The sequence below is a fragment of the Neopsephotus bourkii genome, unplaced genomic scaffold (genome assembly GCF_033783945.1).
Source record: "Neopsephotus bourkii isolate Nb327-2 ecotype Australia unplaced genomic scaffold, CSIRO-AGI_Nbou_v1 NB_256, whole genome shotgun sequence".
Classification (NCBI taxonomy): domain Eukaryota; kingdom Metazoa; phylum Chordata; class Aves; order Psittaciformes; family Psittacidae; genus Neopsephotus; species Neopsephotus bourkii.
The window spans coordinates 657,393-681,936 of NW_026900765.1; the positions used below are offsets into that span (position 1 = coordinate 657,393).

Sequence of the window (24,544 nt, forward strand, 5' to 3'; positions counted from 1 at the left end):
AACCACTACTGCTACCACCAGTGATGATAATGATAAGGAAAATAACAAGGGAAGAGAATGCAACCACTCACTGATACCCAGCTGGACCTGAGCAGTGATCTCACCCTTCTGAGTAACTGCCCCCAGTTTATATAGTGAGCATGATGTGCTGTGGTATGGAATACCTCTCCAGTTAGTTTGGGTCAGGTGTCCTGTCTGTGCTTCCTCCCAGCTTCCCTTTCTCCCTGGCAGATCATGAGACTCAGAAAGTCCTTGGTCAGAGCAAACATTACTGAGCAACAACTAAAAATATCGGTGTTATCAGCACTGTTCCCAGGCTGAAAGTCAAAACCACAGCACTACATCATCTACTAAAAAGAAGAAAAATGTCTGCTACTGCTGAACCCAGGATAGTATCCACCCCTTATTCCGTAACATTCACATCATGTTCAGATCCCACATTTTCAATGTACCATCACTCTTACATATATACATACATATACATCCACAGAGAGAGAGATCATTCCTTAGTGCCTGGACCAGTCCTTATAAAGCTGCTGAGTCCATTCTGTCCATGATGTTGGGCTCCATCTGTTGTAAGTCTTTCAGAGCAGGAGAGGCTGTGTGCAGTGTTTGATGGTTGCCTGCTGATGCTGATCGTTCTTTTACCAAAGAACTCGTCTGGTTTCATCAAAGTTCATTCTTTGTTGGGATGATGGTTGGAGGGAAGTCAAGGGTTGTCACTGGTGACCTGAAGACATCTAATTGGTGGGCTATAAAAGTGCTACACAGCAGGCAGCAGCATACAATTGATTTTGTTGGCTGTTTTCCCCTAAAATCAAATCCCCTTGAGGTATGCATCGGACTTCCCCATCTTCCCACATTACCCACCAAGTATATCCAGGTCTCTGAGCAAAAGCAATCCCACTAGTGGGTTTGCCTTTACCTGAAGCAGGAATAACCCAGACTGTCTTCTCCAGCAAATTCTTTATGTGCACCACAGGAACTTTGTCCCCTTCTACAATAGGCAAAAGTTCTGACTGGGTTGGGCCAGCCCCGTTGGCAGATCCTCTGGTGTTGACCAGCCAGGTGGCTTTTGGTAAACGTGCATCCCAATGTTTGACAGTCCCACCACCAATAGCTCTCAGTGTAGTTTTTAACAGCCCATTGTACTGTTCGATTTTCCCAGAGGCTGGTGCATGGTAGGGGATGTGATGTAGCCACTCAATGCCATGCTCTTTGGCCCAAATGTCCATAAGGCTGTTTCGGAAATAAGTCCCGTTAAGTCCACCTCTCGATCATGAGCACATCTGTATGTTGCAGCTCTGCCCTGATGGCCTGAAGTGTCATGGGCCCACCGGGCCAAGAATAATTCACCTTTATGTTGCCAATCTAAGTCCATCTGAGCCACTTCATTATTAGCAGCTTTATCCACCTGTTGGTTGTTCTGGTGTTCCTCAGTGGCCCATCTCTTGGGTACATGGGCATCTATATGGCGTACCTTCACCACCAGGTTCTGCACCCAGGGAGCGATATCTTGCCACAGTGAAGCAGCCTAGATGGGTTTACCTCTGCGTTGCCAGTTGCTCTGCTTCCATTGCTGCAACCACCCCCACAGGGCATTTGCCACCATCCATTCTCGTTCTGCAATGTCCAAGGCCAGCTGGATGGCTTTCACCTCAGCAGACTGATGCGATTCACCCTCTTCTTCAGCAGTTTCTGCAACTTGTTGTCGAGGACTCCATACAGCTGCCTTCCATCCCTGATGGTTTCCCTCAGTATGGCAGGACCCGTCAGTAAACAAGACATGCTGCTTTTCACTTTCTGATAGTCTATTATATGGTGGGGCCTCTTCAGCACGCATCACCTCTTCCTCCGGTGACATTCCAAAATCTTTGCCTTCCAGCCAGTCCATGATGAATTCCAGAATTCCTGGACAACTGGGATTTCTTATCTGAGCTCGTTGTGTAATTAGTAGAGCCCATTTACCCCATGTAGCATCGGTTGCATGATGTGTAGAGGACACCCTGCCTTTGAACATCCAGCCTAGCACGGAGCTGCTCTTCAGTGGCAGTCACTTCCAAAGCAGCTCGAACCCCTTCATAGGCTGCCAGTATCTGTTTCTCAGTTGGGGTATAGCTGACCTCAGATCCTTTGTATCCCTAACTCCAAAAGCCGAGGGGTCGACCATGAGTCTCCCCTGGAGCTTTCTGCCAGAGGCTCCAAGTAGGACCATTCTCCCCAGCTGCGGTGTACAATACATTTTTTACATCTGGCCTGGTCCAGACTGGTCCAAGGGCTACTGCATGAACTGTCTCTTGTTTCATTTGTACAAAGGCTTGTTGTTGCTCAGGTCCCCATTTAAAATCATTCTTCTTACGGGTCACATGATAGACAGGGCTTACAATCGAACTGTAATTTGGGATGTGCATTATCCAGAACCCCACAACACCCAAGAAAGCTTGTGTTTCTTTCTTAGTAGTTGGTGGAGACATTGCTGTTACCTTGTTGGTCACATCTGTGGGGATCTGGCGATGTCCATCTTACCATTTTATTCCCTAAAATTGAATCTCCTGTGCAGCTCCCTTGACCTTATTCCATTTTATGGCAAAACAGGCTTTCAGCAGGATTTGGATTATTTTCCTCCCTTTCTCAAAGGCTTCTTCAGCTGTATTGCTCCACATGATAATGTCATCAATGTATTGCTGGTGTTCTGGAGCTTGCCCCTTTTCCAGTGCAGTCTGCATCAGTCCATGGCAAATGGTAGGGCTGTGTTTCCACCCCTGGGGCAGTAGGTTCCAAGTGTACTGGAACTGTGGCCTGCACTCTGGTGCCAAAGGAATTGAGAAAAATGCGTTGGCATTATCAGTCATGGCATACCACTTGGCTGCTTGACTCCAGTTAATACTGAAGTTCTAGCATGTTGGGTACGGCAGCACTCAATGGTGGTGTGACTTCATTCAGGCCACCATAATCTACTGTTAGTCTCCACTCTCCATTAGAGTTTCACACTGGCCATATGGGGCGTTCACCAAAGGGTGAACGGGTCCTGCTGATCACTCCTTGACTCTCCAGTCTACGGATCAGCTTATGGATGGGAATTAGGGAGTCTCTGTTGGTGCGATATTGCCACTGGTGCACTGTTGTGGTCATGACTGGCACTTATTTTTCTTTGACCTTCAGCAACCCCACAACAGAAGGATCCTCTGAGAGATCAGGCAAGGTGGACAGTTGCTCAATTTCCTCTGTCTCCAAAGCAGCAATACCAAAAGCCCATCGGTACCCTTTTGGGACTTTGAAGTACCCTCTCTTGAGGTAGTCTATGCCGAGGATGAATGGAGCCTCTGGACGAGTCACAATGGGGTGCTTTTGCCACTTCCTCCCAGTCAGGCTGATTTCGGCCTCCAGTACAGTCAACTCTTGGGATCCTCCTGTCACTCCAAAAATATAGATGGGTTCCACCCCTTGACAGCATGATGGCATCAGGGTACACTGTGCACCGGTATCTACTAGAGCCTTATACTTCTGTGAGACTGATGTGCCAGGCCATCTGCTCCACACAGTCCAGTAAATCCAATAGTCCCTTACCTCCACCTCACTGGTGACAGGGCCGCTCTGATAGTGATCACAATGTTGGTCAGTTATGTCTTATTGACAGGGATTAGTCTTCTTTATCAGAGGATTTGGAGTAAAATCAGCTCTTCCACTCCATCTGGGAACCTGCTCACCAGAGACTGAAGCTGCAGCTTTCATGGGATGATCGTCCTTGACCTTTGTTCTCCTCTTCAATTCATGCACCCGTTCCTCCAAAGCTGAAGTAGGTTTTCCATCCCACTTGCTGGTGTCTTCTCCATGATTCTGCAGGTAAAACCATAGGGTAGCCTGTGGCGTATACCCTCTGTATCTTCTCTTTCGAGCAGTAGGATGCTTTTGGTTATAGCTGAGACCTGTGTTGGTACACATGAGGAGCTGTATAGATCAGGTAGATCATCTGTCAATTGTTTGGACTCCTGGGACAGTTTTTCCACAGCTGAAATGATGGAAGGGGTGAGATTGTCTTCAAACTCTTGGAGTTTATGAATCATTTCATCCACTGCTGGTGGTGCTATGTCATTCCAGGTTATTGATGCCAATGAATGGGCAGATGATGACAGTGCATTCCTTGTAAATTTCTGCCACATGGGTCATGTACATTTGACTTCATCTGGATCTGTGTGTCCATTCCTGGCATCCAGCCTGCGATAGATCATCTTTACCATGGCTGATTCCCTCAGAGAGTGGATGCATTTGTCTGAAGTAGCCCACTTGGCCGAACGACTCATAACATCGTCCTTGTATGGAAACCTTTCTTTCACAGCTGCCAAGAGCCGCTTCCGAAGACTGAGGGACTTCCTCCCTTTTGCAATTGCTTTGTCAATTCCCCCTTCTCTAACAAGTGAACCCAGCTGCTTGGCTTCTGTACCTTCTAGTTCGTGACCATCGACCCTGTTGTCCCAGCCTTGGAGCAACCAGGTGATGATGTGCTCCCCTGGTTGACGGGTAAAATCTTTTTGCATATTCTGTAGCTTGCTTGAGGTCCAAGGTCGAGAAGTCACCTCTTGTTCCTCTGATTCATGTGATGATGACTCCTGATCAGATGCTGTCCCAGGTAGTAAGTGCATTGTTTCTTCATCTTTCTTCTTCTTTCTTGCCTCTTTTTTTCTTTTCCCCTTGCATACAGAGGCAACTGATACTGGCACAAATTGGTTTAGCTGCAGTGATTATCACTGTGGCTGGAGTGGCTGCAGTATCTGATGTCAGGGTTTGGGTAGCTGCTGTACTTGTCACTGGGGTTGGCATAGCTGCTTGCGTGGAGCTGGAGTAGCTGCACTGTCTGTTGTAGTCAGAGTCTGAGTAGCTGCTGTAGTTGTCACTGGGGCTGGTGTAGCTGCTGTGCTTGGAGCTGGAGTAGCTCCGCTGTCTGTTGTGATCGGAGTTTGAGTAGCTGCTACACTTGTCACTAGGGTTGATGTAGTTGTTGGAGTAGCTGCATTATCTGCTGTAGTCAGAGTCTGAGTAGGTGCTGTACTTGTCACTAGGGTTGGTGTAGCTGCTGTATTTGGAGTTTGAGTAGCTGCTTTGTCTGCTGCTTTGCCATCAGATCCAGAGACATTTTTTTTCCTTTGAAGGTGGTGGATAGTGTTGAAGAGGGCTCTGTAAGCATAGGCCAAGCCCCAGCATGTTGCCATGATTTGTCCCTCTCTGGTATGACCAGAATGACAGCACAACTCATTTAAGTGTTTTACTAATTTTTCTGGATTTTCAGTGGTGAAGTTCCAAGGCAGTGGAGGGGCCCACTGACCTAGATACTTGCCCATACTGTCCCACACACCCTGCCACTCACGGCTGTCCAGCCTTGGGGAAAATCTCTTGGTCCTCCTATATCGTCGTATAACCCTAGACAAGGCCCAAACCCAACTCTGCTTAACTTTCAAGATCTGACAAAATGGTCGTGGGTAAAACACATTCTGTATGTGTACCAACATGGTAATCCCCATTAGAATCAGCAGGCAGGTACCTAAAGCCCATTCAAAACCTTCAGAACTCTCAAGTGATGCTGTAAACGGTCGGGGGGGGGGCTGGGAAGGTAAGGGAATTTCTCCTTCACATGTTGACCAACCGAGGCAGGGGAGGGGGGAAGATGTGTAATTGCTAAACACTTCTGTTATATACCTCCCAAAGTATGGAGGTGGTGACCACACTGGGAATGCAAGCCAGATCAGTTTCATGATCAATGAGTCTATTGTATTATAAGTCATTACCATAAAGTACATGAAACAAGAACCTTGGCCCAAGCCCTCCACTTGGTAGACGTTAACACAGCAAATACCAGCTGTAAGTAAGGTATGACATGCTGAAACTGTTGAGATCAAGAGCAACAATTTTGAGAGGCTATAAATCAGTATTGTAATGAGTGACTATTAATCTGAAAGAATGAATGCTTATCACAAATACGATTAGACACACTCCAGTCAGATCTGTTGTTATCTCAATACTTTGGGCCCCACGTTGGGCACCAAAAAGAACTGTCGTGGTTTAAGCACAGTCAGCCATGCAGCTGCTGGCTCACTCCCTCCCCTTCCCCAGCTCCTGGAGGTCTGGGGAGGAGAATCGAAGGAATGTAACTCCCAAGGGTTTAGATAAGAACAGTCCAGTAACTAAGGTATAACACAAACCACTGCCGCTAACACCAATAATAATAATGTAAGGGAAATAACAAGGGAAGAGAATACGACCACTCACCACCTGCCAACCGATACCCAGCCTGACCTGAGCAGCAACCTAGCTCTTCCGGGTAACTTCCCCCAGTTTATATAGTAGGCATGATGTGCTGTGGTATGGAATACCTCTTTGGTTAGTTTGGGTCAGGTGTCCTATTTCTGCTTCCTCCCGACTTCCCCTCCTCCCTGGCAGAGCATGAGACTCACAAAGTCCTTGGACAGAGTAAACATTACTGAGCAGCAACTAAAATCATTGGTGTTATCAGCACTATTCCCAGGCTGAAAGTTAAAAACACAGCACTGCACCAGGTACTAAGAAGGAGAAAAATGACTGCTACTGCTAAACCCAGGACAGATATCTATAATCCAGTGGGCCAAATAAATACTGAATTTTAGGTGGTTGAGCTGTTTGACTTGGCGTACTCAGACCCTTATTTAGCTATCTTTTGTACGACAAAGAGCCTTATGGCTACAGTAAAATGCTAAGAACCCCCAGGCCAAATCTGTATACAGCAGATCTGCTGGGTATATTCATATATAGATATGACCTCTTTGTGAATTGTCTACGTACAGACTGGTTATCTGTTGATCGACATTCTTCCAAAAATGCATTTTGAAATCTCTGAGAAATTTGCTGTTTGCCTTCTTGTAGAAGTCCTCATCTGTTATTTCAAGTAGAAAGATGTACATGTTATCTTTAAGCTGTTAGGTGGGTGATCCTAACGTATTTTAAGTGATTGGATAACAAGAGATCATATTTGATGCCATATGTATATTAGAATTGTTTCAGGTGCTAATTTCTCTGTGATGCACAGAGAAAATGGCATTTGTATGTCTTTCTACTGTCTTTATAAATGTTTTTCTTTAAATAGCAAATGAAGTTCCCGGTTTGCAAAATTAATTTCCATCCATAAATCAGTCTCTGTCAGTGCCAAGAAAAAAGTGGCCTTAATCCTTGGTTTTAAAATGTATTATTATTTCATACTAGCGGTCTATGACAAGAGGGGACAGTCTTGCAGAAACTTAGCAATTTGCCATGTTTATGATAGATATTTTTGTAGCTAATTTTTCATGTTCAGCATTCGGGCTGATGTCAAAAAAATTAAACACTTAAGACTGAAATTACCCTGCATATGCAAATGCGATCTTAGCAAACTGGGCTTTTTTGGTTTTTAAAACTTTTTAATTTTTTTTTTGTTTTTTTTGGTTTTGTGTTGTTTTAAATCTCACAGCACCATTATAGTAAATTTATCTGTTGTTTTCAGGTTGATCCCCTGTTTACAGTACCTGCACCTCCACCTCCGATTTCCAGCAGTATCGCACCTCAGATTCTGCCTTCCTACTTTTCCCCATCTTCATCCAATATTGCAGCACCAGTCGAGCAGCTTTTGGTACGGACTCGTTCAGTGGGTGTAAATACTTGTGAGGTTGGAGTAGTAACAGAACCCGAATGCCTTGGACCCTGTGAGCCTGGAACCAGTGTGAACCTGGAAGGAATTGTGTGGCATGAAACTGAAGAAGGTAAATTGTTTTTTCCATTAGGTTTGTCTATGAGATATGTTAATGAGGAGGAGACTTTGCTCTATCTGCCGTGGTGCTAAGGGCTTGATAGTCTGTTGGCACACAATTATGTACAATGGCAGTCACAGCTTTGTAGCTCAGTGAATTCTAATTTTTTAAAACATTACAGTTTCTTCCATTATTTAAGTAACTGTATTTTCCAAATGAGCTACCAGACAACCCCAGTTAAAGTAGAATTGTTTCCTGTTGCTGTATGGAGAAACAGCTAATAGAATAGCATAAATGTGATATTTAAATGTAATCGTGAGGGGGGTATATGGGATGGGAGTGGCTGTATGAATAGTTTAGATGAAAAATTTGAAAGCTGAATATTTTGGAATTCAGACACTATAATAAAAAAATGTCACTATTACATAAAATAGAAGTCCCTAAGACCCTGCAGAAATTCATTTTGATATGTGTATTATTTGCATTTTGGTTATTTGAAACATGCTTTAAGAGGAAGGCATTCTTGCTTGAAGAGAAGTGTTCCATCTGGTGAAGAAGTGCTATCTAAACCAGAGTGTTTTCATTAATATCCTTTGAAGGCATTTGGCCAAATAGAAGTGCTGGAGAGCTTTGGGAAATATTAAACGTTAATTTGCTATGATTTAGAACAAAGTAAGTAGGAAGGATATTATGCTGTGACATGCAGATTTTTTCATTTTGGTTTTCAAAAGCTTATTATTAAAATACCAGCTTTGTCCAGTTGATGCTAAAAATACTGCATGTGTACACTAAACTTTTGCAATTTTGCTTCAGTAATATTGTATTTCTTTAGTAACAGCTGCTTGAGAGTCTTCTTGTGATTGTTCTTATGTTTTTTTTGAGGTTTATTTAATTTTTAGTGGCCTACCTCCCTCTACAGAGAAAACCAGATTATTTACAAAGGGATATAATGAAAGAATACAGCAGTGCATTGCATCATGATAAATCCTGACGTCCTTCAGTCATACACACAATGGTATTTGGTCCTTTGCAGTGATATATAAGACCTCACCAAAGTGCTCGACACTTTCCTCTCAAAAATCAATAGAGAGTGAGATTTACTTGCTTTTATGTACTTTCATCCATCCATCTTTCTCTTTGTATATTTCTGCAGCAGATTCATAAGGTAGATTGATCTTTTTAGATTGTTTTTAAAGCACAGTATAAATTCTGTTTAAAAATATCACTGCAGAGTTGACTGCCCTTAACAGCTCCAGTCTTCCTTGACTGGCCTGTTTTAACCAGAGCTGGAACATGTGGTTGCTAACTGTTGACATGAAAGAGCAGTAGCTGTTAATAGTGTTATTCTTGCTGAATAAACTGAAATTCTTACCCCACTGAATTTAAGAAGCCTGCCTTGTTAAAGGTTTGGCAGAAATGAAGTATTAAAAAAAACGTTCTGGTCAAGATGACATTTCATTTACCAGTTTCTCAGCACTCTACTAGTTTAAAAACTCTTGTTAGGTAATAGAAATTAACTTCCTTAACCTTTCCCCAGTTTGCCTAAAACAATTTTCTGAAACAATTCAAGAGTTCAATTACGGTATGTTTAAACAAAACGGTTTAGAATGTGCCTGTTTTCACAGCTTTAGAAATGCTGTTTGGCAACACTACAGCTATGAGTGACCACAATGATAGATAAAATGGGATTCTAAAATACTCTAGAAATATAGTTAGAATGTAGAGACTGAAGATAATGGATACAATTTATATTGTATGGTAGTACTGTGCCTTTTGTTGTTTATTGATTCAGAGCCCTGCTGACAAGAAAATAACATAAATTTTACTCTTTTTTTTTTTTTTTACCCATTGTTCACAATCAATGCTGTATTACAAAAAAATGAGTTCCTAATGATCACTTTTGCATTTTAATTAAGTTTTCATGTTTAAGGCGCACATACATATATATATATATCTGTTTTCAAATTTTCTAACATGTTCATGAAAGCAGCTACGTAGCAGCTCGTATGAAGCCATTTCTGCCAAATTTTAGAAAAAAGGGTGCAGATGGGTCTTCTATTTATCTTGTAACAGAAGAAAGATTATCAGATACTCAATTTTCTAGTTATGATTTTGACTTCAATTAGGCAAGAACATGACTTTTCCTAATTGATGTAAATCTATTTGTAATTGGTGACATCTGAAACTATCTTGATGTTCATAATGACCAACTGAAACAAAAAATGTCTTATGTGATGCCTGTATGTTTGTTTCATATTCACTCTTTTCACTGCTTTCCAAACCTATTGAAAACATACATGCAAAGTAATACCTATCTAGCTGTCTATATATCTGATAAGTTTTTAACATAAAACAATTCTAAGAAGTTAAGGTATGAACATCTCTGACTTTGATGTGTTTTGAGATACCTGAATTACTTTGTATCTGATTTTAGTAAGATGAGTTGTGAGGTGATTAGAATAGGCTTGTAGCATGTTTGCGTACTCTATGGTACATGGGAACTATGAACCAAATGTGCTGCTGAGCAGCCTTCATATGCTGCAGCAACTATCTGTGGGAATGCACATACAAAAGGATGTGATGATCACGTTATATTATAATTATAATAAAAATGGTAGAGTGAGTAGAGAAAGATGATATCATATAGTATATATAGAACTCATTGAATTTAATACATGCTTTAAAAAGGACAAGGCATATACTTGAGAATTCATGTTTTGAATGTTTTTGGTATCTGAAATAACCAGTTTTCGGAATGTTAAACAAGTTGTCATGTTTTGTTGCATTAGTTCTTCAAGGTGAGGAAAAGAATAATATTTGGTTTTATTAGTCATATTTTTAAGATAATCACTCCAAAGAGCAGGAAAAAAGCAGCACTGGATTTCAGACAAAACTGGCAGATCAAAAGAGCATTGTTACTACAGCTCTTTTCATTTATTCCATGCCAATCTATTCAGTTCACTTGATCGACAGATTTAATAAACCACACTATTTTTCCCAGCATGTTTCAATCTTAAGAGGTGTAGAGGGAAGCTGGCATCTGAAGTCTGTAACATTTTATTACAGGGCTTTGTAACTAACCATAGTTGGTTACTCATGTAATTGAGACTGCTAGTTATCACATGGGCATTTCTCAGTTGCACTAGTAAGTTGTGTAGTGTTCTAATTTCTACATATGTATGCTGTAGACATTTTTATCTGCATACAGTCATGTTTGATATGACTTGATAATGTGTCCACAATGGTGTTAATGGCTCTAGGTAATAATATTGAGGGAATTAGTTGAGGCTACCCTGAAGTAGTGGAATGGGAAATGGTTATGGGCATGTCAACCTGAAAGTTGGTAGCTGATGCAGATGTTTGGCACCACAAACTACCATCCAGTTACAGTAATACTCTTTCACAAAAAACAGCTTGGTATTATTATTGGAGTGTATTTTTTGGTTGTGTTGGTTCTTATACTACTCTGTGAAACAGCTGCTAAAAGTCTGTACTTCTATAGTAAGAAATAAGCTTTATCTAGAATCAAGTACTTACCCAATTGTGCAGTTATCTTCTGGGAAAACAGTTTTGAAGAAAGCAGTAATTGTTTCTTACTGCCTGGGGGAAATAAAAATGACCCAGAAAAAAGGGAAACCACCAAACAACTTTCTAAATTTCTTATTGCTTGCTTTTTTGTTTAGCTTCTCACACACAGTTGCCCTCTGTCATGTCCTGGTTTTGGTTCTGCATCTAGCAGTAGAGTCTGCCTTTAGATGTGGGAAGCACTAGTTCTGATGATGATGTCCTGTTTGGCTCAAAACTGTGTAGGAGACAGCCATCCATCACCTGGCTGCCTTTGTGTGCAGAACAAGCCGTCTACATGCAGTCTTAGAGTTCTTACATTGCTGCACTGATATTTTTCCTCTTTGTGCAGTTGCAGTAGACCATGCTTTTGTTGTTCAGTAGCAAATAATGGGAAAATGAGTTTTATTTTTTAAAGTGTCCTCTTACTAGGTTTAGCTTGTTGATTTTTATGGCTTGAGACTAGTTGTCAAACGTGAGAAATAAGACTCTGCTGCTCAAAAATCTGATCGGATCATCTCCAGGGTATTCCAGATTTATCCCAGCATCAGTTCTGATGCTATTTTGCAGAAAATTTCAGCAAAGAAAAGAGAAACAAGAAGAAAGGAGAGCACTTACATGACAAGGAGGCATGCCTAGTATTTGTTGCATATGGGTTCCCCACCCAGCCCCTTTTGCAACTAATATGCATAGGTGTTTTTTGAAAACATACTTCTTGCAAAGAGCTGATGTGGATTCTTTCCTGCCTTAGTATGTGGTGTTTGATCTGCAAAAACTATTTTAAAAGAAGAGCCTGTTTTAAATGTCTTTGATTATGTATGTGTTTGTACATGTGTGGTAAGTAAGGGTGTATATGTGTCTATAGAAACAGAAGAATGAGAAGTAGTCTGACTGCCTCTGATTCCTCTTAGCAATTCTTGTGGTTTAACAACCACATTTTCCTACTTTCACAAATACAAAGGCATGATGAAATAATGAAAATTGTAATGTCATGTCAAGTACGTGAGCAAGCAAATGCAGAAATTTGAGATTTAAAAAAAAAAAATCTGTTTTCTCGAAGAACATTACAGTTATTAATGGAAATGCTCTGTCCCTGGCAGTGTTCAAAGTCAGGTTGGACAGGGCTTGGAGCAACCTAGTCTAGTGGAAGATGTCCCTGCCCATGGCAGGGGGCTTGGAACTAGATGACCTTACGGTCCTTTCCAACCTGAACCATTCTATGATTCTATTAAATTGAGATAAATACGATTAAATCACACTGTTGGTTTGGGATCAGGCAAGGTTTATGGAGGGAGATAATAGCCTTTATTAAACCAAGTTGTCAAAAACAAGTAAGCTTTCAGACTATGCATTTATATTCTCTCCTTTCTGTGTAATACAGACCATTGACAGGAGGCTTTGGTTTGGCATTGTTAACCACCATATTCACTTCAGAATTGAAAGACAGTGGGTATTTTTATAAGAGAGAAGCATAAAGAACCCCACTGCTTGATAATCAGGCTTTGTCATGTCTGTATTACAGGTAAGTGGTTTGTGGAGAAGATAGGGTTCGGTTTGTCAGCTGTTTTAACAGAATACCAAAAATCCAGCTTTTTCTACTGTCATGTGACTTATCTGGTGACCAGAATGAGTGTCAGCCAGTATAAAAATATCATCTGTTTTGAAAAAGTCTCTATACATGTTTATATTTTGAGATATTATGTTTAATTTATCCTCTTTCTACTGCCTGTGATATCAGACTCAATAAATCAGTGGATTTAAAGAAGCCTGAGATAGGTGAATTTTCATAGACCTTAAGTGTCTCTTTGTATTGTCCAAGGCACTTGGACACCTAGTAAGTGTTACATAGAACCTTGTAGCAAAAGAGGAACAGGCTATATAACTCACAAAGGTAAGCCAGAGACTTGTATAAAAATGTTTGTATTTTATGGAAGCTCTGCCTACTTTATAAAAAGGAGTTTGGGAGCTTGAACTTGGTGATGTACACAGGCTATCTAAGAAAAATTCTAAGAGTTTAATGTTACAGGATTCGAGCTGTGGTACGAATTTAGCAGTAGGTACACTGAGGGGTCTTTTTAATCCTCCCAGTATTTTCCCTGACCTTATCAGTGTATGCATTTGTTTAGGGACATAAATTCTGACATTGTCCTGTAACTGGCTGCTGCAGTACTTCTTGTGCATTTAAAATATGTAATACTGGCCAGTGTTAAAGGCAAGGATAGAACTAGACGGACTGCTTGTTCAAAGCCAGTATGGCAGTAATCTAATTTCAATGTATTTTATTGCTGTAACACAAAATGTTTGTGCTGATAGAACAAGAAAGTGGACTGGTTTTGACCAAATCATAGAATAATTTAAGTTAGAAAAGACCTTTAAGATCATCAAGGCTAACCATTACCCCATTGGACACTTTCAATTTTCCAATTAGAGAACCATTTGCAGTCTATCTGATACTAATTTAATATAAAATAAATGAAGCAAATAGAGCCCAACCTCATGTAGTTACAAAAGCTCCTTCAAATGGTTTTAAACTATTGGGACTGGCTCTTATGAACCAGGTGTACATGGTTGAATTGATGTGGCTTTAATGAGGTGCCATGAATCAGCTGGGCTATTGGTAACCAAACCTTTGCAGGCTTTTTGTTCACAGCAAACAGCAGATAAATCATGTCAGTATACACCTTCTCAGTGAAGCAGAAATGCAAAATAGGCTACAGATGTTCCCTGTTGGCAGAGCTGTGTGTCAGATGGGAGATATTTTGACCTCTTTAATTCTGATTCTTTTTCAAAGCATTAATTTTTCCAGAAATAGTCAATTACTAATTCATTTAAATAGTAATTTAAGTTTAAAGCATTTGTGTAGGTGATGGAAAACATCACAGGTTAGTGAACACGGGGGAGAGAGGGAAGGAAAAAAATGAGGAGAAACACTGCTAATTTCCAGGCTTTCCTAACAGAGTCAAGCTAGTTCATTACCTCTTCCATTCCTGCCCAACACAACCACATCAGAAGAGTTTTGAAAACTGCAGACCACAACTGGAAGAAAAGCACTTAGGAAATTTGTGTATAAATTAAATTTGGTATTGAAATGTCAGTGTTCCTCCTTGAACATGCTCACGCTGCAGGGTCTAACTAGTGCTAGTCCTGCAGCTTTGTTTGGATAGGCTGTACATGGCTATTGCATGGAGGGGTGTATGATTTGTTTACTGCCTAATGCTTGCCTTGTTGCTTCACTGTGAGAGATGCAGATGTAATGCTAAGCAGAGCACAGCCACAGTACAGTTGCAATAACTGACTAGGAATATCCAGAGGATCTTATTTAGCCAGGATAGGAATGGCCAGCTTCTCTAAGGGAGCTTGGCAAATGCCACATTTTACAGCTCAATGAGGAGACTAGGTTCAACTCTTGGTACAGCCTAAAGCAGAGAACGAAAAAACTTTACAAATTCCAGACAGTGCTCACATAAAAAGTTTTGTATTGCCAGGCTGCTACAAAGGAATACTCCCCTGTGCTGCTTGTACATACACAGAAAATTATCCCTTTTACAAACAAGCATATGGGAGTAGGAAGGGTGCAATGAGGAAGGAAGGAAGCTAACTGAAATTGGAAACATTTGCTTGGAGCTATTTGAATGTGAAACTGAGCCTGCTCAAGCAGTGAGGGTATGAACACTGAAGGAGTTACTTTAAGAAAAGCAACAGTTTTGAGCATTTACTGCTCAAAAGCAAAGTCTCAATAGCAGCAGATTGCTTAGAAGTGAGACCATTCCAGTAAAAAATACTTGCAACATGGTGTTTGGATTTGTAGATAGAAGGGGGGAGAGATGATTGCTAATGAAGAAAGTGTGTATACGTGCAAGTGTTTTCTTACAAAATAAATACCATTGGAGTATGAAATGAAAGCACAACTAAAATGGTATGTTTAACTGGTGTGGTTCTGGGATTAAACATATTTATTAACCATTTATAGACTTATTATTAACTTATTTAAAGATATTCTTACTGTCACTCTAACTTTGTACTAGTTTAACTGCTTAGAACAAGCTTCCAATTTTGTTAGACTCTTAAGTATTGCTGGTCTTCTACAGTGGTGAGCAATAGGGAGTTCTCTCAGTTGCAGAATTGTGTGTTTACACTAATACAGATTAATACCAGTTTAATATTTTTTTTTAATTAAATTTTCCTGTTGTTTCAGACTGTATCGCAAAAAGCTGGTTTTGGCATTGGTAGTAACTTGGTGGCTGGCCTCACAGCCAGCTTTTCATTTTTTTATAGTCATTGGAAACTTACATTTTGTCACCCTGAGGGCATATTCATAATTCTTTCCAGTTATTTCTGATGTGGTCGTAACTAGCTGCTGGTCTGGAACTCTTGGTGACAAGAGACAATCCAAAAAGCAGAAGGAAAATCTCCATTTAAAAGGTTTGAACAGTGAAGAATTCTTTGGCCCTCAGGGTTATTAAAAGATTACAGCTTATATTTTTGTTCTAAAAAAAGACAGGAAAGATAGAGTGTGATAGCAAAGAATATAGAAAAAGAGGAAAGCTCAAGGGAAATTGCTTTCTTGATTTAGACTGAAAAACTAGGTCTAGATTTACTAAAACTAGCATTGCAATGGAAACCACAGTTGAGGTTCATCTATTTTATATCACCAAATGCCATAAGGTTTAGGGGAAAAAAACACCAAAACCAAATGGAATAAACCCAAGAGGTCAGTTTTAGAGCACTTTGCTTTAATTCTGTGGGTTTGAGGTTTTCTTTTTTGTTTGTTTTGTTTTTTTTTTTAGGAGTATCAACTAAATCAGAAACACTTGTATGTCCATCAGAAGTAACACTGATTTGTATTTACAAATTTATTATTTGTAATTTTAAATCACAAAGAATTTTTAAGGGGATATAGCTATTGAAATAAAAGGCTATGGTATTAATTTCTAACGGCAGAATTTACCACCCTTTTAAAAGGTTTTATCAGAACAAAAAAGAATATTTAAGAAAAGCCTTCTATTCCCTTACTTTTGTTTGGTTTTGTTTTAATAGATATCAGTTATTTGTTATGCTTAGTTGGGAGGTTTACTAGGACTTTGCTTGGGGTGTTGTTTCCAGTATTTAAGGGGTTTTGTTTTGTTTTGAGTTTTATTGTTTCTGTATGGGCGTTATGAGGCTAATGAGACCATTTGTTTTTTTTTGTCTATGACTTGGCTAATAAAAAAAATCTCCATTAATAAAATGGAACTGAAGTTAGTTGCAAGTACTTGGTGATTCTGTAGCTGGTCCCTAATGCTGAGGACAAGGGTTGTGGAGAATCGGTTTCAAGCAGGGGCAGTTTCAGATCAAGCCTCAGTTAATCTAGAGGGTTTTTGTTTTGTTTTTTTTTTTTCACCCAGTCATTTATACTTTAGCATTTAAGTAGGTAGAAACAAGTAATTACGTTTTACTGCCTGTTTACTTTCCCCTACAGTGACTGGACTTGTGCTTCTTAACCTTGCATTCATATACAGCTGGCTTTTGTGGATCTTTTAAAGCCTGAGGTTGTGTGGCCCCCTCTAGTTGGGAGGTTTTAGAAACAGAAAGAAAGTCGCAGGTTTCACTAAATGAGCAGTTTTCTTTAGGGAAGATACAAGCTGGTGTCAACCCTTAACAGAGTTTTACTTCTAATGTGTATTACAGATTTAAAAAAAAAAACAACACCCAACTTTCTAGGTTATTCTCTACAATTTTATTAAAGTCCTGAAAGTTACAACTGCAGGTTCTGTGGCTTATGAGAAGGTTTTGCAATGAATTAATACTTGCTCCTTGAGGAATTTTGTCCAAACCATGACCTATGGCACTGGAGCAGTACAAGTATGTGAGCATCCAAGACAGTTTCATCCGGAAGAACCACTGGACATTGGTAGACTTCATTTAGCTTCAGAGTAAGTGAAGTGTCACGGGTTATAAGCCTGAGAAATAAAAAAAATAACCAGAAAAACCAAAACACACACAAAAAAATCCCAACCAACCAAAACAACAACAACAAAAACCCAAACCAACAGTTGTTCCTGGGTTGCAGATCCCTTATTTAGAGGTGATACAACCTGAACTAGAAGCCAGTAGAAGTTACTGTTTGTTACTTAATGCAAATCAGATCATTTTTGTTGAATCCTGAAAGAGGGGATTACATTTCAGCATGGTCTGCACACACTTGAAAAGGCCTTTCATTTTTCCATTGTTGTATAAAGGAAAAAAAAGTTTTCCTTGGTAGTCTTATAAAAATTAAGAATTCAGTATTTTTAAGTATGTCAGACTTGTGTGGTTCTGAAGTGGCAAGTATAGTTTAGTTTTTTGACAGTAGCTGATGTCTGAGCTTTTTCAACTTCACCAATTTTTGCCAGCCCCAGCTAGGCCCCATTTCTTCCAGAGTGGGAGAAGACTACCTAAGATAAAAGATCCTGGTTTTGAAACACTGTGGCATAGCAGTTTGTGTCTCATTAGGCTGGCTAGTCAGGGTTTGTTAGGAATAGATTTAGCTGGGAAAGTGTTCAGACATCATGCTGGTGGGGAGAGAAAATGTGTCAGCAAAGTTGTGCCTGCAAATCCTGGTGGAAGGCTGAGAGGTCCACAGAGAGCTGCCAGCTTCCAAGGACTGAGCATGTGAGGGCAGAGGCATTCGCTGGACTGCAGGCATTTCCTTACAGCCTAAGTCTTTCAGAAACTTATCACAGCAGACCTTCACATCTTATTTCAGAGCTGCCTCCTCAGTGTTGTGTGTGAATGTGCATGTGTGGCACAAATGCGGCACAGAGCAGGTTCTTTGAATTTTCCTTTCTCCAGTGCTCAAAATTCTGACATCCTCAACCATTGTGGTGGTGTACTGAGGAATGACTTCTTGCTGACCAGAGAAACTGCAGATGCCAGTGGACTTGAAATAGATTTTGAGTGACTACACGGCCCCTGCAAACACATTCCTACTGGCAGTGGGAGTGAAGTTGTGTAGCATTTCAGTAATTTATTTCATGGTACCCCATCTGAAGGTTTTTCCACAAGAACCGACAGGCAGTTACTCCCTCAGATAAAGATTAAAGGTGGCACGGAGGTTCAGATTCAGCAAGTGATGGTGCATTTTTATAAAACATGAACTCTGGTTTAGACTAACGCCGTTTCTTCTTACCTTGACTCTGCCCATGCAAATGGCACATGTAATTATTAAAAATAAGGGGGCAGAGGAACTTTTGAGGGGTGGGAGTAAATCTCTGCTTGGGTTTCTTCAGAGCAGTGTGTGTGATTGGGTTATAGATGGTTCTGTTGGCCTAGACAAGCAAGTGGCAGGAAATAACTTAGAGAAAATAATTTTATATCCTCAAAGCTTATCTTCAAGGAGCACAGTTAGTAATGCTGTTGTGAAAAGAAACCTCCATTTGGACAGACAGCTTGATGCAGGCAAAGCTGCTAATTTGTTTTCAGCTTCAGGGAGATTTAGAGTCTTTGCATCCTTGGCAGTAACACACAATGTAATTGTTTCCCTTCTCCTTAATCTTCAGTCTAGTTGTATTGGCTTAGTGTATCTAGGAAAGGCTGGAATGTTCACTGAATTGGCTGCACTGGATAGCTTCTCCTAACAGGAGAGAAGTTAATGCTGGGACTCTTCTGACTTTCTAGTATGTGGGGAGAACACTTACCGTGCCTTTCATGATTACATCTAGTCTCAGAAACCCTTTTGCGCAGAAAGGAAAATTAATTGTTGGGTATGAAAAGGAGGTGACAGAATTAATGTTCTTACACTGGCAACGTTACTCAGTTATTAGGAGCTCTCTGTAAATAACAGCTTTGCTTTCATCAATTTTTTGCCTCTTTCTTCCACAAAAGTAATTTTGTAACCCTGCAATTTTTAAATACTTTAAAAAAACCTAACTGTGCGTGGGGAGATTTGTTTGCATTCCTATTATTCAGTTTGGCAATGTCTGTGGGCAGCAGCTGCTTACGCTTTTGAAATATGTGCCATTAACATACCGCTCTTTTAAACCTACCTAAATTCACCAAAAGTACAATCTTCAGAGAAAGGATACAGCATATCATTCAGCAATTAAATTATTTAGCCAATCCAGTGGTTAAGCTTGGGTCAGCTTTGAAGGGTAAATTTCATTGCTGGGATACATTCTTGGCTATGAATGAATGCATGAATAATCTTTCTTTGAACCTTAAGATGCACAATAGACACAATAACTCTTGAGCTGAACTCTTGAGAGTGGGCTGATTTATGGGCAGCTATTGAAAGTGACTCTAGTCAAATTATTTTTTCATCTGTGAAGTAGAAACCTGTATTAATTACTGGGTACCACTGCAGTGGTAGACAGACAAAAGCTGTGCACGCCTTTATTTTATAAAGTTTTAATTTGTGTATTAAAGTAATGATTTAGTCGTGGTACATTGCCATAAACTGAGAATCACTTGTCAGGGCTACAGCAGGAAAATAGCTGAAGGCATTATTGACCTCAACTGCTCAGACAGTTCATCTATGTAAGTTACCTCCCATTTAGCAGAGACAACAGCAGGAATTGTGTGCACTCCCCAGTGCCAGCAAGTTCACGAACCTGCATAAGCCAGCACTAATTTCATTTACATTAATACTGTGATTGCAGGTGACCAAGGATCAATGACACATTTGTTTCTGCTCTCCCTGCTCCAAGGACTGTAGCCTCAAGTGAGGGGCTGGGGCAGACAGGAAGGGGCTTACTTTCACCTTCTGTATCAAGATTTGGCCATGTTTATCTGCTGGAAGGCTTAGTTTACTGGAAGGATCAAGAGAAGTCTGTTTTGTGATCAGTAATAAATGGCTGGGCACAGTGCCTTTTCAGTTCTGGGGGAGGAGGGGCTGTTTTTGGCTCAATACCCGTTTTTGTGTGTCTGCACAGTGCTAGGAGGTTTACTGATTATTGTAAGGCATTCTGCATTATTAAAATCGTGTCATGGAAGTTGTTTTTTAAGGAGTTCTTCAGAGAATTAGTTGCAGAAGGAGCAATTTGATTTTATTTTCTTTCAGTTAACGGGCCAAGCAGATGGGAAAGCAGACCTGGAGCAGTTTTGCTGGCTGGCTGCCACGATTCTGTAAATTTTGATTTGTATGGATGTGTAGCAGTTTTATTTTTCCCTTTTTGGAAATGTATGCCTGTAAGTCTTTGGGAAATTAATCGCTGGTTTCCTGTGAAATGTGCGCTTGTAAAACAAATGTTGTAGCAGACCCTGTGTTGTGTCAATTAGGAAGTGTGACATCAGCAAACTCCATAGGCTGTCAAAGGCTAAAGCACTTTCCAAAGCATCATTCCTTCGCAGCTCTCCAGAGAAAGGATTAAAAAATGACAGGAATTTGAACTGCAGTTCAGTAGTGTTTCACTATTTGCCTTTGCCACTCAGACGGCACAGGGTTCATAATTCTATCCAAATGAGATTTTTAATGCCATTTGACCTAACACTGTTCTGTTTGAAATTAACAAAGCATTCAAATTTGAAAAATCTGTATTAACAGCTATGTGTGAGTTGATCAAAACTAGGAAATCCTAAATTTAACGTTCGAGAAGGGAAAAAAGAAAAATACAACTCGTGTTGTACCCTTGGTCTGTCTCTGCTTCCTGATACTCCCTGCACCTCCACACCAGAGTGACCTGCAAGAAAAGAGTTACTTAAGCATTTATTAACTGTAGTACTGATAATGACATCACCACTAATTACATGCCAAGAGAGCTATGTTTAACAGTAAAAATGCTAGGGATTTAAGCACATGATTGACAGCCTGGGTCATAGTTCTTTTTTTGCAGCTTTTTCCCTGGAAATGTAAAGAACTTATATTCTCGCTGTTCAGCATTTGAATCTCCGAGATCAAAAGGCAATTCCTTCAAAGAGTTTCCTGTTGTTATTTAAATGGTAATTGGCTCTATCCTCAGATTGACTGTGAGCATTTTAACTTTAGTAGGTTTGGGACTTTCATTATTTTCAGTTGCATGCTTCTAATGGAGGAGGTGATTTGGAGAATGACAAAGATTAATTGCAAATTTGGAAGCTAGTTACTAGTGACAAAAGTTGATAACTCAGGGGAAGTTGCATACGCTATTTGATCAACATACGTTTCATAATGAATGATTGTGCTGCTGTAATAATCTGTCTCTTCTTTTCTAGTAACTTTTATATCTGACATAGTTCCTTGCTGACAGGTGAATATTTCTGTACAGTGTGGACTGTGAAGTAGACATAAATTATGGGATTTGTTACACTATTTACTTGCAAACTTTGTGTTCAGTACAGTATTCTGCAGAGAAGGTCATGGCCATGAAACTCTGATCTGTAGGGAGACAGTGCTTAGAGAGTAGTAATCTTTGGTGAATACTTTCTATTGTAATCTTCAACGTTTTCTGGTGTAGAAAAAATTATGATCCCATGATGTTTTTAAGAGACAGATCCAGTATTTTTCTTTAAATCCTATTCTCTCCTTGCTGAACAGTTCGTCTGTTGTAAAGTCTATTGCATTCAATTGTCAGTGTGAAGAAAAAACATGGAAATTGCTATCCTTGTTACCCAGGAGAGGCTAAAGTGCTTTTATGAACAAATGTACTGCTGTATGATACCACTAAAACTGAAGTTAAGTAAACTGCCGTTGAAGAGCATGATGAGACATGACTGCACTTCCTGTGATTGGTGACTTGGTTTTCTTTCTGCCGGGTGGGTGGAAACCCCTAAGACCCGCTGGTATAATTACTGCTAAAGTGGCTAATCTGTATTCAGGAGTAAAATGCCTTTGTGCCAAATATTAAACAGCAGCCTGCAGACCTGGGTCAGAGAAACAAACAGATGAAAATGCAACAATTCAATTTTATGCATAAGGGAGAGAGGCAACTGAGGAGTCTACAGCAGGGCCTTTATATTGGTGATGTAGCACCAAGGACTGCATTAAGTACTTGTGTTTTCTGATAATGTTAGAGGTATCTTCCCATTCACATGTTCATTTTCCACCGGCTTTAGACCACCCAACATCACATCTACCCTGCAGTCTTCCTGCACTCTTTCCTACCCTCCCCCAAACATATGGTGCATGTGTATTCATGCTTTTCTTTCTGTTCACGAAGGTATCCAGCTGGGAAAATATAGTGTGTACAATACTCTCTGCCTTCAACTGACATTTCTCATAAATTGCAACAGAAACACTGCTATCAGCAGCTTAATAGCAGGTATAATACAGCTGTACATATCAAGTCTCAGCAGGATGCAGAAACTATGGTTACCAAATTTCCAAAGAGAAAGGGCTGTGAGGGAAAGTTTCTATATAAGAATAAATAGAGAGGGGGTGAGAAAACATTTAAAATGGATTCATTGAAAGCTGCCTTTCTGGAAAGAAAAAAAAAAAAAACGCTTATAGGGGCTAACTCAGTGGCTTCATCATTCACTTTCTGCTGAATTGTTGTTTTAGAAGACCTGACAAGAGGTTTTTATTATAAGTGGTGCAAAAAAACCCCAAAAGCAGTGCAACAGTCTTTTTTCCTCTTTGGTCCTTAAAAATCTACCCTCCAAACCTATTCCTTTAAATACTTTTTGAAAAACATGTAATACTTAACTACGGCTGTGGTATAAGGTGTTTATGACAAAGTCTGGGTCAGCCACAGTGCATTTATGCAGGAAATACAGATTAGGTAGAAATAGACTAGGAAACAGCATTATGTTCCTAGTCATGGGATTTAGTAAGTTTCTGTGTTGCCCCCAGCAATATTTAAACCCAGTGCTTGACTGAAGAAGGTCAGTCTAGATTAGAAAATAACTGAGCATCGGTTAGAAAATATATCACAATACTGAAATTAACTAATTAGCTGAGGATTTTTATTTTTTTTTTCAGGGGGGTGGGGGGAGTTGTTTTGGGGAGGGCACCAAGTCATAAGATCTTGTTTATCGTAAGTTGGTCTGTCTTTGTGACCATGGCAGAAAGGGCAGGAAATAATGATCTGAAATTGTGGCAAGAGAGATTCAAGTGAGACATTAGAAAAGTGTTTCTAACGGCAAGGGTAATGAGGCAGTGAAGTAGGTTGTCTAGCAGCTTGTGAAGTCTTCCATTTGAGGAAACTCTATGCAAACATCTTTTAGGATAGGCTCTGATTCAGAAGTAGGTGGGTGAACCGGACAGCTACTTGAGGTCCTCCTAGCTCTATAGTTCAGTGCTTCTAAAAGCAGGATAGTTCATAATTAATTTGATCAGTTTTTCTACTTCTCATGCAGGAATTTTGTAGGAAATTAGGACACAGTGTGTCACCTTAATTTTTTTTTTTTTTATTTAAAATTAGTTGAATAGCTTTAGTGAAATATGCTAAAATTGCAGTAAAAAGAAAATCATGCTACCTAAATCAGGGCTATATATAAATTATAGCAGACTGCTATTAATCAAGGACTCACGGGAACCAAATATGGAACAGAGAACAACTCTTATGGACAGCCTAGTAATGAAGATATCAACTGCTGAATCTATGCAGCTGAAGAAAAAAAAGAGAGTGTTCAGGTACTGTTTGCTGCCTTTCTCTGCCTATTGCTGCCTTTCTCACAGTTACCCCTGTGCTTGGCTTAAGCTTTAGTTTTTCACACCAATCCCTAGCTAGTAAATATCTCATAATTTTGAAGGATGCTTCTCCAGTAACCTTTGCTTTTTTGAAATGTAATCTTTCAAAGCTATCTTATGAGGAATGAAGGAAGGCAGTGTTATAAACATAGTACAGCATTTTAAGATCCAAGAATACCATTGAGTCTCAGTGAGGCACATAAATAACACTAATCTTTCTCCTGTGAGGACAGCTGTTGGTTACAGTTTGGAGAGTAATAAAGATATACTGCCCTTCTCCTCCAGTTTTTCAGACTATTTTCAATGAAATATTTTTCCAGCAGTAAAGATGCATTAGCATTTTTGTTTGTTTGTTTAATTGTAGAGTATTGGTTTTATGCTGAGTTTGGCTTGGAGAGAAAGGAAAAATCTCTTCAAGGTCTCAAAGATACAGCCAGGTATATTTTATTTATGGCATCTTTAAGACAGTTGGCAGCCATAAAGAGACAGAATTTCACTCTTAGTCTTTCCACTTTCTCACTCTTTCCTCATTATTTTCTACCATCTATTAGTAATATTATTTACTATTTTCTTAGTTCTGTGTTGTTTTTCCTATAGCTGACTCTTCTGTGACAAAGGAAAAGTAACAGTGAGCTTGTGAACAATGTTCTCTTTGATTCATCATTCAGTT

General features: G+C 39.9%; 1 protein-coding gene across 7 annotated transcripts in view; it reads left to right on the top strand.

Annotated features, from left to right (window-relative positions):
• The window catches only part of ZNF608 (zinc finger protein 608), a 92,423-nt gene that overhangs the window by 38,240 nt on the left and 29,639 nt on the right, over positions 1-24,544 (top strand). For all 7 annotated transcript variants that reach the window (XM_061346024.1, XM_061346022.1, XM_061346023.1 and 4 more), the window contains exon 3: positions 7,505-7,760. In XM_061346024.1, coding sequence (XP_061202008.1) covers positions 7,505-7,760 — 256 coding nt within the window. The remainder of the gene's footprint in view (positions 1-7,504; positions 7,761-24,544) is intronic.